General features: G+C 29.5%; 1 protein-coding gene and 1 long non-coding RNA gene across 6 annotated transcripts; both read right to left on the reverse strand.

Moving 5' to 3' along the window:
* Window positions 1–4053: 4053 nt before the first annotated feature.
* LOC111315785 (transcription repressor MYB6-like) lies at window positions 4054–12131 on the reverse strand. 4 transcript variants are annotated; one of them, XM_089749648.1, is made up of 5 exons: window positions 11954–12131; window positions 10838–10935; window positions 5239–5376; window positions 5014–5143; window positions 4054–4937 (listed from the first exon to the last, which is right to left on the reverse strand). In XM_089749648.1, the coding sequence occupies exons 3-5, from the start codon at window positions 5369–5371 to the stop codon at window positions 4262–4264; spliced, it is 939 nt and encodes a 312-aa protein (XP_089605774.1). In that variant the 5' UTR covers window positions 5372–5376; window positions 10838–10935; window positions 11954–12131; the 3' UTR covers window positions 4054–4261. The 4 variants fall into 4 exon arrangements, with proteins under 4 accessions (XP_089605774.1, XP_089605773.1, XP_089605772.1 ...); XM_089749647.1 differs by having other exon boundaries at window positions 10838–11149; XM_089749646.1 differs by lacking the exon at window positions 11954–12131 and having other exon boundaries at window positions 10838–11710.
* LOC149513113 (uncharacterized) lies at window positions 7675–10841 on the reverse strand. Of its 2 annotated transcripts, XR_002693359.2 has the most exons (4): window positions 10397–10841; window positions 9959–10001; window positions 9791–9871; window positions 7675–8111 (listed from the first exon to the last, which is right to left on the reverse strand). It is a non-coding gene; the product is annotated as an uncharacterized LOC149513113 (long non-coding RNA). The 2 variants fall into 2 exon arrangements; XR_016330840.1 differs by lacking the exon at window positions 9791–9871.
* Window positions 12132–16319: the final 4188 nt, after the last annotated feature.

Raw genomic sequence — 16319 nt, forward strand, 5'->3', positions numbered from 1 at the left:
TGGTGAGTCCCATAAATAAAAACAAAAAATTTGAAAAAACCAGAAAACCCACGAAAGAATGCAAAATTTGAAATTTGAAAAAAATAAATGAAAGTGCGTCCCACTAAAAAAAGGGCCCATAAAAATTTATTAAAAATGTTACGAAAATATATAAAAAATAAAAAAATGATGGTGGGTCCCATTAAAAACAAAAAAGTATATAAATTAAAGACTGATGTGAGACCCACAAAATACAATTTGGAAAAAAAAAAAAAAAAGAAGAAAAACGCGTGTTAGTAAATGAAAATTTTTCGAAAAGAATTCAAAAAACCAAAAAGAAAAAACAATTGAAACGGCATATGACGTACAGTATAAGCAGTACAACTGCAAGATTTGTACAAAGGAGCTATCGGAAAGGGAAAAAATAGTTTTGAGTCACTTAATAATAACAAAAACTTTAATGAAACATGGGATGTTTAAAAAAATGAGAATTAATTTAGAATTTTCTTTAAATAAACAAGAAAGTTTTAAAAAATGAAAAAAAACTGAACCTAATGAATATTATTAGGTATTGTTTGAAATAGAGGGACAGATAAAAAATTATGATGATTTATATATAATAATTAGATTATTATATTTGATAAGTACTTAATATTTTTATATGACAATAATTTTAAATCAATGAAAATAATCTATCACTATCTTATTGAGTGTTTTAATTTTTATACTAAAAGATAAAAAATTTTTATCATTAAAATAAATTAAGATGTAAAATTAATAATAGTTAATATTATTCATTTAATTTATGAATTAAAAATTTATTTTCTCTCAAAATTGTAATTATTTCATATTATAAATTTTTATATTTTCAAACTAATATTTATTATAAAAAATTTAAAAATAATTTGTGTTTTTTATTTTTCTTTTGTTCTAATTTTAATAGATTAATTTTATTTTTAATTCAAATTTTTTATATAATTTTATATTATAAAAATTTAGTTTACGGATAATAAATAAATATATTTGTTAATTTAATAATTTAATTATATTTTATTATGAAATAAATTAATATTTTACAAATTATTTTCTTTAAAAAATATAAAAATCATTAATTAGTGTAACTTATACAATATGCATGATTATTTTTTTTGTTTTCAAATAAAATAATATTTGATTTTTAACAATACTAAATACATTGATATTTAATTTTTAAAAATTAATAATTATTAATCATACAAAGTGATTTTAAATCACGAGTGATAAATCGCCTTGATAATTAAAATATCATGATGATATTAAAAATAGTATCAAACACTATCTTAATTCTCTTAAAGGTAGTAGATAATAACCATTCCAATGAAGTAGTTATATTCTTACCAACTAATTTAAAGACTATATTAGATTCTGATTATATGGCGAACATATATATATATATATATATATAAAAGAAAAGTAAGGATCTATTTATATTAGTATAATTTTTATATTTTTTTGGATTCTTAGATTAAAATTAAATACATGATTCATTTGAATCAAAATAATATTTTTTAATTTAATAAATTTGATTTAAAAATAAAAAAATGTAATAATTATATTAGTGTAAAGAATTCCTCCTCTAAAAAAAGACAAATTATTTCAAAAAATTTTGACTAAAATATGGCGGGCAGCAATGAGGAAAGATGTTGAGTCTAAATATAATCAAATTGAATTATTTTCACTTTAAGTTTAATTATTGAATTTTAAAATTAAATCAATTTAAATTTAATTTTATTACAAATTTATATTTTATGTTGTTCATATATAATTTAATTCGGATTTAAATTATTTTAAAATTTTAAATTAAACAAGTTTATATTAATAATTTTTTTATATTAATTTTGGATCAAATTGATGAAAGCTGATCCAGCTGAATATGTTGTTCAATATCCAATATTGCACGCCATCCCAATCAATGTACACATGGAGGATGCCTACCTTTACGTTGGGATTTGAATGCAAAATGCTTTTAGAATAAACTCATTTATTTTCTACGATACCAATCGTATCCAATCTAACCCACCGAAAATTTGGTTGCATTAATCTGATCATTTGGTTGACCGCCTTTTTTTTTTTTTTTTTAAGTCTCCTGGCAGTTCCATTTGGTTAGATTGGGTTCATTGAGCGGGGCACATGCTCCTAATATCATCTCCACTTTCCAGCAGCAAGTTGGAAAACGATTCTTTAACTTTTAGGTGAACTTCCACTTCTACCGGCATTTCTGTCCCACTTATTTCTTCATTAAAAAAAAATATTCTAATCTTTTTTAGAATTGAGGGTTTTCAAGGAAAACGGATTCAAATATTTTAATTTATTCCCTTGTAAAGCACGTCCATGTTTTAAGGTTTGGCTGGACAATTCATTACTGCATTATCTTAAAAGAGACATCCAGTAATTATAGTTAAAATTTCATTTTGGATGATAAAATGTTAAATTTTTAATTTTAGTTATCAAGATTCAATTACTGACATCTTCAAATGTAATAATAATAATAATAATAATAATAATAATAATAATAATAATAATAATAATAATAATAATAATAATAATGTTGAAGCTTTCAAATTCGAAATTTAATACAGGTAAAATGACATTTATAAAATGAAAACAAGTTATTAATTGTTGTGTAAGTCAAGATCTTTACCTATCCTTAACAAAAATATATCGACATTTTATTTAAAATTATTTTGAGAAATAGCATATTAACAAACATGTCTCATTTATAGAGTTTTAAAATCTACCAATAATAAAAAAATTTCCATATATACATTAATTGTTTTCATTATCTTTATAGTGGTAATTCTCTGATTTTTATAAAATTTAAAAATTTTATCACCAGATAATTTTTTTTAACAAATATATATAAAGCATCTCGAAAAGCTGAAACAGTGCTTTACAAGAAATTGTTTGTTCCCAAAGCATATTTTGCAGAATGCAAATGTACAGCCAAACCCTAAAAACATGGGCTTGTTTCCTTCACCGGTCAGTCTATGGGATCAGTACTTTGCCCATTTATATCAACTTCTTATGCCATTGTCATCAAACTCAGCTTAAACACACAAATTATTCTTAATTTAACTAAATTATCAAATCATAATCATTTTGATTAAACAATTTGAACTATCACATGGATATCTCTTAAACCTCACATTTCATACCAAAAGTTGCACATTGACATTAATAGCTTCTTATTTTATTATTATAAATTAACACCCTTTATGTCTAATTTTTTTTGTTACATTAAGAAGACAAAATCTTAATACAAGTAAAAAAAAAAAAAAAAAAAAAAAAAGGGAGAGATCTAACTTGAAATCAAGTCATTAATGTCCCTTCAAATACCTTTAACCATTAAGTCAAATGCTTGGGGATAAAATAAATATTTTTTTTTTATCTTTCCATTGAGTCCTTTTACTTATTTATTTATTTTTACAAAATTTTTAAAATAGTAAGTTGCTTTCATGCCAAGATAATTCAAACGCAGTAACACTTAATAATCGAGGCAAACAATCCCATCAATTGAATCAATTTATCTTAATTTTATTTATTCCAATGAATTCATTCTCTTTTTTTTTTTGTAATGTAAATAGAAGTTTTTAATTTTATGAGTTAAGAGACTAATATATGTCTTATTTTTTAAAATATTCTTATTTTTAATATATTAAAAAAATGTCATTTTACTAAGTCTCATTTGTGAAATTTAAAAATTTCATAAACGATAAATGAAATAATTTCTCTATCTAATTTTCTTATCTATTAAAATTAATTTCACAACCTTACAAAATAATAAAACATGATTAGATTACATATGATAATTAGCCACAAATAGTTGTTGAATCAGAAATGTGTAATTGTAAAATTTTGGAAACACCAAAACCTTTTTTTTTCCTTTTCCGAATATTAGGAAAGACTTAAAAAAGTTATCCAAAATTTAGTTCATTGTTTGTTCATTGATCAAACAAATAAAAATTATGTGTAACGGTCCATTATGATCATTTTGTTTGAACAGACATGGCGGTGTGTTTATGTACACTGAACCAATAAAACAAATCAAAAGAATCCAAAGGCATTGAATAATTTTTGTAGAGACCAGATAGCAGTTATTAATGGTGTTTTTTTTCTTCCCTTCTACATGTGATTATAGCAAACCTCGTCTTGTAATTAGCTTTGATTACAGAAGGCAGGTAAAAGATAGTAATTAAGCATTAATCTCAAACTTCTAAAAGAAGAAAAAGGAATAAAATTGACCCTATGAATCCAAAGGTCTACGATATCTATAGAACCCATTTGTATTTTGACAGTTCCTACAAATTTCACTTCTTTGAAAACCTAATTGCCAACACAAACAGACTGCCTTAGCCACCATAGCTTGTTCAAGAAACTGGTAATTGTTGTTATCTAGCTGTGGTTTGGACTGGGCAGAGTTGGCACTGGATAACCCAGTTGAGATCTTGCCAGCTGAACTAATCCCAATTGAAAGCTCCAAATTTAACTCTTGCCCATTACTTGGATACTTATCCTTGTGCTGTTGTTGGAGGCGGTGACAGTGGTGTTGCTGTTGTTGTTCTTCATCTGTAGTCATGCCACTGCTGGTACAATTGCCTTCTTCAAGGCATTCTGTCTTGGCCTTAACTTGAAATTCATTGTATGTGAAATCCAGAGATGGGGCTGTAATAAAATTGGTTTTCGAGACTCTGGTTTCGTTTTTGAAATCCAATTTAGTGGGGACCGTTGCTGTGGCTTTCGCTGTGTTATTTGTATTGGCAGTTTCATTCAGAGGACGATGAGTTTGTGGATCAATTCCTCTGCTTATAAGCTTTCTTTTGATGTGTGTGTTCCAGTAGTTCTTGATCTCATTATCTGTTCTTCCTGGTAATCTTCCAGCAATTAAAGACCATCTGCCAATAGATTCAAGAACAGGAAATCTGTCAGATATGATGAAATTGAAAAAGATGTTCAAAGTAAAAATCTTTCGCTAAAAAGAAAGGAAAAAACACTCGCTTGTTTCCAAGTAAACTGTGAAGTTTGATGATAAGTTCATCTTCCTCTTCAGTGAAATTTCCTCTCTTGAGATCAGGCCTCAAGTAGTTTATCCATCTTAATCTGCAACTCTTGCCACACCTAAGCAGCCCTGTATGCATAATTCAAGAAACCAAATTACTAATAAACAAGAAAAGAGAAAAAAGAAAGAATTGAAACGTTGGTTAGAGATGAAAGTGAACTTACCTGCAGCTTTGGGGAGGGAACGCCAGCAACCTTCTCCATGGACACGGATATAGTCAATGAGGCGCTGGTCTTCCTCTTTGGTCCAGGCACCTTTGTTGGTATGTGCTTTTTCACAGCAGGGTGATCGTCCCATGAATTCTGAAATCAACCCCTCGTTGAATCAATCAAGGTACGTAGCTGATGCTAAATATATTCAGATTACTAGTACTAGGAAAATGGATGAGTTTGTGTGTTTATATGTGGATGGGTGTTCCAGTTTGAAAACTGATGGGAAGATGTAATAATTATTTGAAGGGGGGTTGTTATTGATGGGATTTATATACGGGGAGAGAAAGGAGGGAGGAGCCAATAGACTCGATGTTTATGAGGAGGGAATGACCCTGGATGGGGGTGGGATTTGACCAAGTTGGTAAGAAAGACAAGTGGTTAGAGATAGGGCAGGATTTGGTAGGTAGCTCAACTTTTACGTCAGATTCATATTTTTTAGGCTGTCTTTCTTTTCATTTTGTGGACGACTTAAAATTTCAAAATCCAAATGGTTCCAATTCCAAGGTGTTTCTACACACCAATACCAACTTTCACATCATCACCATAATGGCATAAAAAAGTGGGTCATGTGTGGCCTCATGTTTTCTCGTCCCAACTCTTCCGTTGGCTAACTTTTACCTGCATTAATTGTTTGGTTGGCTTAACTCTTACCAAAAGATTGGATCCCACACCTATATTAGATTTTTGTTTTGGTAACGTGGTCTAAAATGTCTTTAAACTTTATTTAGATTTAACTTTTTTTCATCTATGATCTTAAAGATGCATTTTACTGTAATAATTCGGTGTATTACATTATTCTTTATAATAACCGAATTACCTTATCATTTCTTTGTAAAATTATTTTAGGTTAGGGTATGTGACGAAAGTATTATCTTGAGTAGAACCACGAGAATTAGCTCACATACAATAAAAGCAACAAATATATGAAAGAGTTCAACAAAGTATAGGAATTACAGTTTGAGTAGTATAATAAACGGTAAGACAAGAGGGATATCAAAAGGAAAAATTTAGCATTGAATTCAATTCAAACAACAGGCAGTCAGCATAACCTTCAATAATATTATTTTATAAAATCCCAAATTTGACTTAAAATAGATATGAAATAAGGGTCTTCCTTTAGAATTTCGTATTACCTACTAAATTACTTATCATAAGATTCTAGGTTATTACACTTCAACAAGCACATTCCCCATTTCTCCAAAGAACAAAAAAAAAAAAAGAACTTGCGGCGTATTATTTTAAGAATTGCCAAATTAAGTCTCTTTTTTTTAATCATAGAGCATATATATAAATTTACACACAAACTAATAAAGACAAAGGGAGAGAAGAAAAAATGGTACTAACCAATTTTGAGGTAGAGTAGCTTTATTATTTTACTAGTTTGTGGGCCCGCGCTATGCTGCGGTCTGTATAATAATGAAGTAAACAATATTGTTTACACAAAAAAATATTCATAATCTAAAAACTGTAAGCTCTATATTCTTTGTTTGGTACCCTTTTCCTTTCAACATGAACTCTCTATCCAATATATGTATCACTGTCTAGAATGTTTTTAGCTTTGCCACCAAAAAATAATGCCCATTAGAAAGTGAGCTAAAAAAGTACCAAAAATTATAGTTGGCAACAATTCGCAATCTTAAGTAATGATGTCTCAAACATTTCCTATTTCTCTTTTCTTTCAAAAATTCATGAAAAACTTTCCATTTCTCTTTTCTTTCATGTCTAATATCCCAATGAAAAGGATCCTCAGGTCCTTTTCGTAATTCTATTGATTATAAACATCTTATTTTCAAAGTAGAATAGCATTACAACAACAGACTTCAAGCCGCATTATTTGTTTTTCCCAATTTTTTAGCTATAACATTAAATTCTTGAAGATTTAATTTTTACCAATAATACTTTTGGTTTCATAGCTAAAGCTTTGATGAAAATTATAACACGCAGCTTTTGGACCAAAATTCCTATCAAAACTAAACAAAAAAGTTACTTAAAATTTCATCTTTCACCTATTTCTTTGTCATTTACCAACCCTGTAATTGCTAAAGCTTTCAGAACCATATGAGACACTAGAAAAAGTAGAATATCTTGTACTAACAGAAAACAGTAACTATATCACCCTTAGACCCATATGCCACACCCGGCGAAAGGCTTGAGATTCACATATCCAAGAAAAATAGGACAACAACAAAAAATATATATACAAAACACAAAATTATATAAAAATAAGAAAAACTAATCAAGCACCCGAACATGAGGGCTAAAGAAAACCATCACAATTAATCAGATGTTCTCTAAAGTTACGGAAAGATCATAGGAAACCAAAAGGCTAAGTGATCAAATTCTAAAGTAAACAACAATTTAATAATAATCACCCCTTTGAATGCCAAATTCATGGGAACATCGTTCGATTATTTTAAAGACAATGCAATTTGCAATTACCCAAAATTTCATCCTCTAAATTATGTACCATACCAGTCAATGCAGGTCAAGTGATATGAATCTCAAAGACACTTTACACAAGATAGGATAACAGCTTTCTATATGACAAATCAAAATTGAAAGTCCACACCTCAGGCAAAATGTATAACCTTGAATGATAAAAAATTCAAAGAACATGTTTGCCTCCAGATATATAATTTGCCCGGTCACTCTAAGACCAATGTTATGAGGAAAAATAGTGGCTTTATATACATTGTTGTGGCCGTGAACTGCATCAATCCCATATATCATGGGAATCCCAAGACAGGTGGACAAAGACCCCTCTTGCATTGAGTTCACCATCTTAATCCAACTCTCAGGAGTAGCTTTTGAGGCAAGTACACTCCCTACACAAGCCATACAACCTCCATTTACAACACAGCTCAATTTTCATAAAGAACAGCATTAAGCAAGACAACTATTTAGATAAATGTAAGAAAATAAATGATTATTGTCTTACACACTAGTAGCAAGTTCAAAATTTTTATGGCACAAATTTAATTCCTTTACTATTCTCAATCTTTTCTTTTTAGCCTTCATGTTCACTGTCTTTTCATCATTCACTAAATGCCACCTTTCTGCTGCCATTTTCTATTTTGGTAACCTTTTCTCTACTTCTCTGTCCATTTTCAGCCCATTCAATTCTCTCTCCCTCTTTTATTCACTCTTTTCAACCCTCTTGAAATCTTGTACTTCTAGCATAGAGAAATAATTTCAAAGTCACAAAAAAATAATGGCGAAGAGCATGGAAAGAGAAATAACTTCAACTTCTTTTTTTTTTTTTTTTTGTTCCCTGTTAATGCTATAGCATCTTATATTTTTATGCAAGCAAAAACCATTTAGTTCAACCTAATGGGTTTAGTCATTACCTAAAATCATTATTGATTCTGTTTGTCACCAAATGACCATAACAAAGTTTAGCATGAGTTCAATAGGATTTTTATTAATTACAGTTTGATGGCAATGATCGTTAATCTACCAAACCTCATACCTCAAATATATCAGACCAAACAAAAAAGCAAAGATTCAAAAGAATATTTGCTCCTAAACTTAGGTGCGACTGTTGCAATAAACCAATTATAAATCTTTGAACAAATGACTCATTTCAAACTCAGCAGTGAGTTAAAAGATCTCAGTTCAAGACAATAACTGAAACAAAAGAATCATTCATGTCAAACCCATTGTTCTTTATTAGAAATATTCATTCTCTATGTCACAATAATACTCCATTAGCCCATATAGAATACATCATCATCAACTATACCATAACATGTTACTCACCCTATTCTTTACCATCTGCTTGCATGCATCCCATGCATCAAAAACTAATAACTTTATTTAACAGCAAAACTAATTTATCCAAACTACTTTTAGAATATATGAAAGAGATTGAACGCTAAGCCCAAGCAAACAGTTAAATCCAATGTAGAAGACCACACAATCAACTCTCCATTTAAATAATAGAAGGGAAACCTTACATACATTCTATGAGCAGTTAGCGAATGAACTGAAAAAAATGTCAAAAACCTTTTACTGTTGAAAGGCCACATGGAATTCTCAAGTCATTATATTTTAGAGCCAATTTACAACATAAATCAAAAAGAGACCAGTAAATAAAATCAACATCAGTTAGATAAAAAAAAATGTTGGTTATAACCTATTGCTTTTTTTTTTTTTTCTGCTTTAGCAAGTAGCCAGCCTGCATGCTAAAAAGATTCCTACCAAATTCCCACAACTTCTAATATAATATGCAATCAATATATCCACCGTTTGTATGTAAGGATTATCATGCATGTTGGAACATATTCACAATTTATGATGAATTATAACAGCCCACCAAATTCCCACAACTTTCAATATAATATGCAATCAATATATCCACAACTTTCATTTTTGAACTTGCTACCAATAAGACAATAATCTTTTTTTTTAATATGTTGGAACACAGAGATCAAATAGAAGTTAGAGCCTAGCAGCATCATTTATGAGCTTTTCTTCACAACAGGGATGAAGATAGAAGCAGTACCTTCAGATCCCTATGAAGAAAACAGTTTGAGTGTAGGTAGTCCACAGCCAATAGCAATTGAGTCATCCATTGGCAGATTTTCTAGGGAGCCAAAGAGAACAATAAAAGGGTGAATACCATCTCTAGCATTTGCATATAAGTAGTTCAATTGCATGAATATTGTATTACCTCATAATGAAAGGGCATACCTCTGGCCTTTTTAAGCTCAGCCCTGATACCAACAAAAAATGTAAGTGCCCCAATTAGTCTTTCATAAGCATCAGACAGAATTTGCTATCTTTTTTTCATCCTGAATCGCTATTTTGTTACATTGTAATCAAATAAAAGCAGACAATCAATAAAACATAAAATATAGCTGACTATAAAATCCCACTCATTAACTTTACTAATGAGAAATTATTCTTTTCATCATCGACTACTTCTGTTGAAAGATTAAAAGTTGAAGATAAGAAATATTCAATTTTTTAATCACTTCTTAACCAATCTAGCAAGTTAAATCTTATATTCCTCAATTACCCTTTTAATTTTTTCCGGTATATTAGAAAATGGGAAGTCAAGGGATTAAAAAACTAAATCTTAAACAAAATGAGGAAGAAGAAAATATACTGAAGCGAGAGTACGAATCAAAGTAATAATCAGCACTGGTTTTATCATCATCGCCATCGTAATCAACAAAGGAGATGTCGGATTCTCCCATGGTGACATCTTCAGTAGCTTTATTAACGGCAACGATTGACTCATCAAATATTGGAGCTGTTGGTGACAACTTCCTCATCATCGGCGTCTTGGAAACGAATCTTCATTCCTTCGAATTTGTTCGAAGAGCTTGTCGAGGTTTGTACTTTCCAAGGTTTGATGCATGCAAGTTTAAAAGCATTTGGATGAACAAAGCAAAAATTAATATATATATATATATATTCTTTTATTATAGATTGAAAGCTCAAATAAAAGATCAATTCTATGATATCAGAACAGAAAAAAGCAAAAAAATTTAAAAAAGTCAAAATAATATTAAAAAAAATCGTTCACCTTTCTTGAACAACTCACCAGCTCTTTCTTGTCTTTCTTCTTGGGGTCTTTGGCCAGAGCTTTTGTCTAGGAGGTTTTGGCGAAAGCAACTTGACTTTAAAAGCAAACATGTTACACTGCCAAATTTAAACATAAATATCAAGAGATGGAAAAAGAAAGCTAGCTAGGAGTCTCCTGCAGATTCACAGAGCCATCAAAAAATATACAAAAGACACTTACTTCCAAGGAAAGAATTATCATATAAATAATTATGGTATGAATCCCACACACCCCATTGCAGTTCATCATTTGAAGTTCCATTTACTCATGCCATCAAATTGATTAATTAAACTGCAAATTTCCATCGAATTTTGTTTTGAGGTGATAATGCCTTACTCAGCATGGAAAATATTATACCAAAAATATGATAAAAATGACAGAAAGAAGCCATTCCATTTTCACTTATTGCAAATGCAACCTGCTTCTTCTGTTTAGTGCAACTGAAAATCATAAGCATTTCTTCCCGGTTATACTCTGGAGGGTGGTGGGAGGAGAATGGGGAGACTATTGAAAACCACTAAATAACTAAACAGAAGAAGCAAGTTCCATATTAATATCGAATTGTTTGATACAAAAACACCAAATAATGTTCTTCAAAAAAAAAAATCAAACAATATCAACCATTAACCCCAAAAAAGAGATATAAAACAAGGATGTCCTAATATGGAAAAGAAATAACACAAGGGTAGATAAATTTGAATGGATTCTTGCTCAAATAAATTCTACATAATCTCAAACTAAAAAGTCTTTCATGCATGCAAAACCCACAACAAAAAATCCGGAGAAAAAAATGAAAAGTGAACCCAAAAATGGAAAAGAAAACCAATTAATAAGCTAAACATTCAAATTCCAACCCACCATCCCATGCTCCAAATCCAAGCATATTCAAATCCTATAACCTTATAGACACAAGAAAAACCTTCTTAGCAAACTAAATCCAATAAATTTTAGTAAACAAAAAAAACGCAAAATATATAATCTGCATAGAAAAGACACATAAACAGAGAAGAAGAATTAGATAAAACAAAAGAGTAAAAAACCCAGACAAATAAAAGCCAAGAAAAACAAAGGGAAAGGAAAAAAGAAAAGAAATACCTTTAGGATTTGATAAAGTAAAAGACAAATAACAGAAGTGTGGATTGTTCTTCTAAAGCTTGGATTTTTACTTGAGAGAGAGTGATTTGAAGAAAGAAATGGAAAATGGAATGCTACTAAGAAGTTTCTGGAAAAGAAAAAGAAGACAAAAATTATCCCTACGTAGTTTCGATTTACATTGCTGAGCTGTTCCCATAAAGACAACTTTAATATATTTTATAGATTATTGAAGTGTTTATTTGGTAAATGGTAAAATTAATTGCGATAGAATTAAAAGAAATGTTAGTGATAAGATTAATTATTATAAAAATAAAATAAATATTTAATTTTATTTGAATCAATTTAAATATGTTTGATTTTTATATTTAATTTTTTATTTTTATTTGAGTTAATTTAAATATTAAATTAAATTAGATTTGTTCGAATTTATTTTAGATTAATTAAATATTTATTATTATTATTATTATTATTATTATTATTATTATTATTATTATTTAAGATTAATTGCATTAATAAATAAAATATAAAATAAAAATTAATTAATTACAAAAAAAGTACATTACAAAATTAAATAAAAAATGGATAAAAAAACAAAAAAGAACAAAAATCAAGCTAGTAATTCAAGCTATATAAGGCCAAAATTTTCAATTATTACTTTGCAATCAGAGCAACAAACACCACTACCTTACATTATCTGCTACCAGAACAAGCCAAATTTTTAGTTTGATGCAAGAAATTATTGCAGCTCTGTGGAAAAATTGGATTTTTGAGTCTTAATATACAAATAACATATTAGAAAGGGGGCATCCATTTTTTTTGTAAGACAAGCCACCCTCGACTTTGGTCTCTTCCACTTCAGAGCCCCAGTCTCCATCACCACAAACTTCCAGACCCTATCACCAGCCTTAACCAACCCCCAACATGACTTAGAATAGTTTGTCCATCCTAGAAACCTTGGGTAACCCTTAATACCATCAACATCTTCACTAAGCAACCCAAACCATCTTTTCAACAGAACCAATTTCCTACAAATCCATTTAAAACCTAGACCCTTCCCCAATATAAAACCCATCAGTCACTAGATAGCTGTACCCCTACTAGAACCATCGACACATAAGGCCCCAAGAAGGCACATACCCAGAACCACCCCAACCCATTTTATTCCACCAAGTTCAGCATACATCTTTTCCTTACTCACCCCACCAGTTTCTGCCTACTACCCTAACATAGACATAGCCCCTCAATCAACCCTTTCACTTCAACAGCCCTTGCCTTGCCACTTAGACTTAACGCAATCCCCTTAAAGCCTTCTTTATATCCCAAACCCTAACACCAACCCTTGTAGGCATCCACCCAAACAACCTTCTATTCACCCAACCTTCACCCAGACCAGCCTTAGCCTTCCACGAGAACCCACCAAAAACCAGCCTTGAACAGACCTTATTCAACCATTGACCTTAGCCTTGCCTAGCCGTAATACTCGTCCCCAACCAATACCCAACCATCGACCTCCTATCACCAAACAACGTCCCCTCCTAACAAAACTCACTAAGGCTCACACCACCTACCAATCTTAACACGACCCAACCTCTTACTTGCCTTCACCTGCACCTATCATCCATATCTATCGCATATCCACCAACAGCCACAAAACAACCCACTGCCACACCCTTGCACATAGCAACTTGATTGCAGAACCCAAATTGTTCACCATAACCCATCAAAATCCCCAACACTTTTAACCAACAGAAAACTTCTTGGTGAACCACAAGAAAAAAACCTTACCAAAAAAACCCACAGCCAAAAAATATAAATAAAAATAAAAAATATATCATAATCCTCCACTAAGGAAGAAACACAATGCCATAGCCAAAGCCAAAGCCATTTGGAAAATAAAACAAAAAAAATTATTAGCTTCAATTTATAAGAAAAAGAAAAATGAAAAATGAAATAAAGAAGGGAAAATGAGCGGCTGGGTGAAGAGTAAAGGAATGGGTTCAGCTAAAAAGAACAAAGAAGAAGGAAGAAGTTGTAGCATTGAACCACAAAAAATAAAAGAAAGAGGAAAGGAAAAACGAAGAAAAAAAAGAAAAAAAAAGACAAACGGATGTCAGCCAATGATGGAAAAACGACGGGTGTGACGACCTGTGGTCGATTTATGAAAATAAGAAGGGCCAACATCTTTGGCCTCTATGAGCTTTTGAATGGTTTTTTTTTTTTTTAGGAGAAAGGTCTGAAATGAAAGAAAAAAAAACTAGTCTTTTATAGTTGAAAAAGAAAAAGCTGAAGCTAAGCCGCTTGCGAACTTGACTTAACCTGGGATCCACGTGCCTAACCCAGTTTTCAACCCTGTCACAGCCTTGAATTGGTCCAACTAAATCATTTCTAAACTAGTTTGAACTATTTGGACCTTTCTCAAACCATTTGCTGATTTAAAAGAACTGGACTGGACCTGTCTAAGCTAAAAATGAATCACTCCGAACCATTGACCAACTTTGACCACTATTTTTGGGTAATTTTATTATTTATTTAGTCATTTATTTATTCTTAGTATATTTTTGCTAAGTTATTTATGTGTTTATTTGTTCACATTCAAATCTTAATTTTTTTAAAATAAATACATATTAAAAAAAAAGGGTTAAAAAATTTTTTTTAAAGCAAAAACTAAAATTTTTTAATGATGAGACTTTGGGATGTCCAAATAGTAATTAATGAGAATTTTCTATGTAAGAAAAGACTTTTAAAAATGACCAAAGTATTGGAATATTTAGAAACTCTTTTCAATACAAAAAATTTTTATTTTTATTTTCTTTAATTTGAATAATTTTCTTAAAAAAAAGATAAAAAATACATATATAAAATATTTATAAGAGTATTTTTTTTTTTAGGAAATAAACTTATTATTACATAATTTTTAAATTTTAATAATTATAAAAAAATGAAATCTTCGAAGATGAGATTCCAAATAAATCAGAGTAGAGACTCTTTAAGAATTTGTAGGTGAAAAAATTTATCTAAAATCTCACCAATGTACTGAAGTATTTTAAATAATTTTTTATAACGATTTCTCATTTTGGTATAAAAAATAAATTTTAGAAAATATTACTTGATCTTAAATTATAGATATCTTATTCTACAATCTACTTATTAAATATAAATTTTTATGATAAATATGAATTGTCGATGATGGGATTTTTAAGAATTTCGAATAGTGATTTTTAAGATATCTTTAGATAAGAAAATTCCTTTTAATATTGTCAAAGTATTGAAATATTTTCGAAAATTTTCAATAAATAATGTTCTTATTTATTTCTTCAAACCAAGATAAAAAAAATAAAAATATGTGTTTCTCTACAATAAAAATATTAAGAAAATTAATTTTAAATATCAAAATTAAGACCATTTTAGTCCAAATTGAAAAATAACAGATAATTAATTGATACCTTTTTTTACAGACGATGCAGGAGTGCTAATCATTCTCCATACGTAATCGACTCATGAACCCAAATTATTTTTGTAAACCCAAAATATCATCTTTTTGATAAAGTTTTAATTAATTTTAAAATTTTTATTAAAAATGTAAATTTTAATAGGTGACTAATTGCACATAGCCAAAAAAGATTAGTGGTGACTTCTTTTTGTTTTCAAATTCATCTAGCGGTCTGAAAAATCGTTACGACAGCTTGGCAACTCTACTAGAAACGTTATTTTTTTAGAAAGTCAGGCCAAAAATTAATTAGGTGCTATCCTTAATTTTGATTTAGTGTCATTAATTTTGATTTAACTTTAATTTTCTTGATTTTGATTTTGTTTTTTAAAAAATAACAATAATAATAAAAACTTTAAATGCATTTCATTTTAATTATGTCACTTGTTCATTATTTACTTTATGTATATGTTATTCTTAATAAATTGTGAGATATGTAGTATAAAGATTGCGTTATTTTTTCTCATACACTCGATAACACATTTCATATCATGCATGAGCTCTATACTTGAGCCCCATCCCTTTGAGGAGGAAGTAGAGTACCTATGCTCTTATGAGGTGATAACCTCCGCAATAGCAAGTGAAATACTCTTACTTAAATTGAACTATTTTCGATTATAACATATAATGAGTGAGGATCAATGTGCCTTACTAGTCTTGTGTGGACACAAGTGAGGAATAATTTGAGAATCTTTAGACATATAAATCCTTACTCAGCATATAATGAACCTTTAGGGATCAGCCTTCGATAGAGCATTGCCTACATTTTTGTAGAAATATTAAAATTTTAAAAAAAAAGCAATAGATAATAAAAGGAAAAGCATTTTCTTGAAAAAAAAAAGAAAAATTTCTTTTAACATATAGTTCATTTATTTTGTG

This window comes from Durio zibethinus, chromosome 20 (genome assembly GCF_047325235.1).
Source record: "Durio zibethinus cultivar Kanyao isolate XHJ-2024 chromosome 20, ASM4732523v1, whole genome shotgun sequence".
In the NCBI taxonomy this organism is placed as follows: Eukaryota; Viridiplantae; Streptophyta; class Magnoliopsida; order Malvales; family Malvaceae; genus Durio; species Durio zibethinus.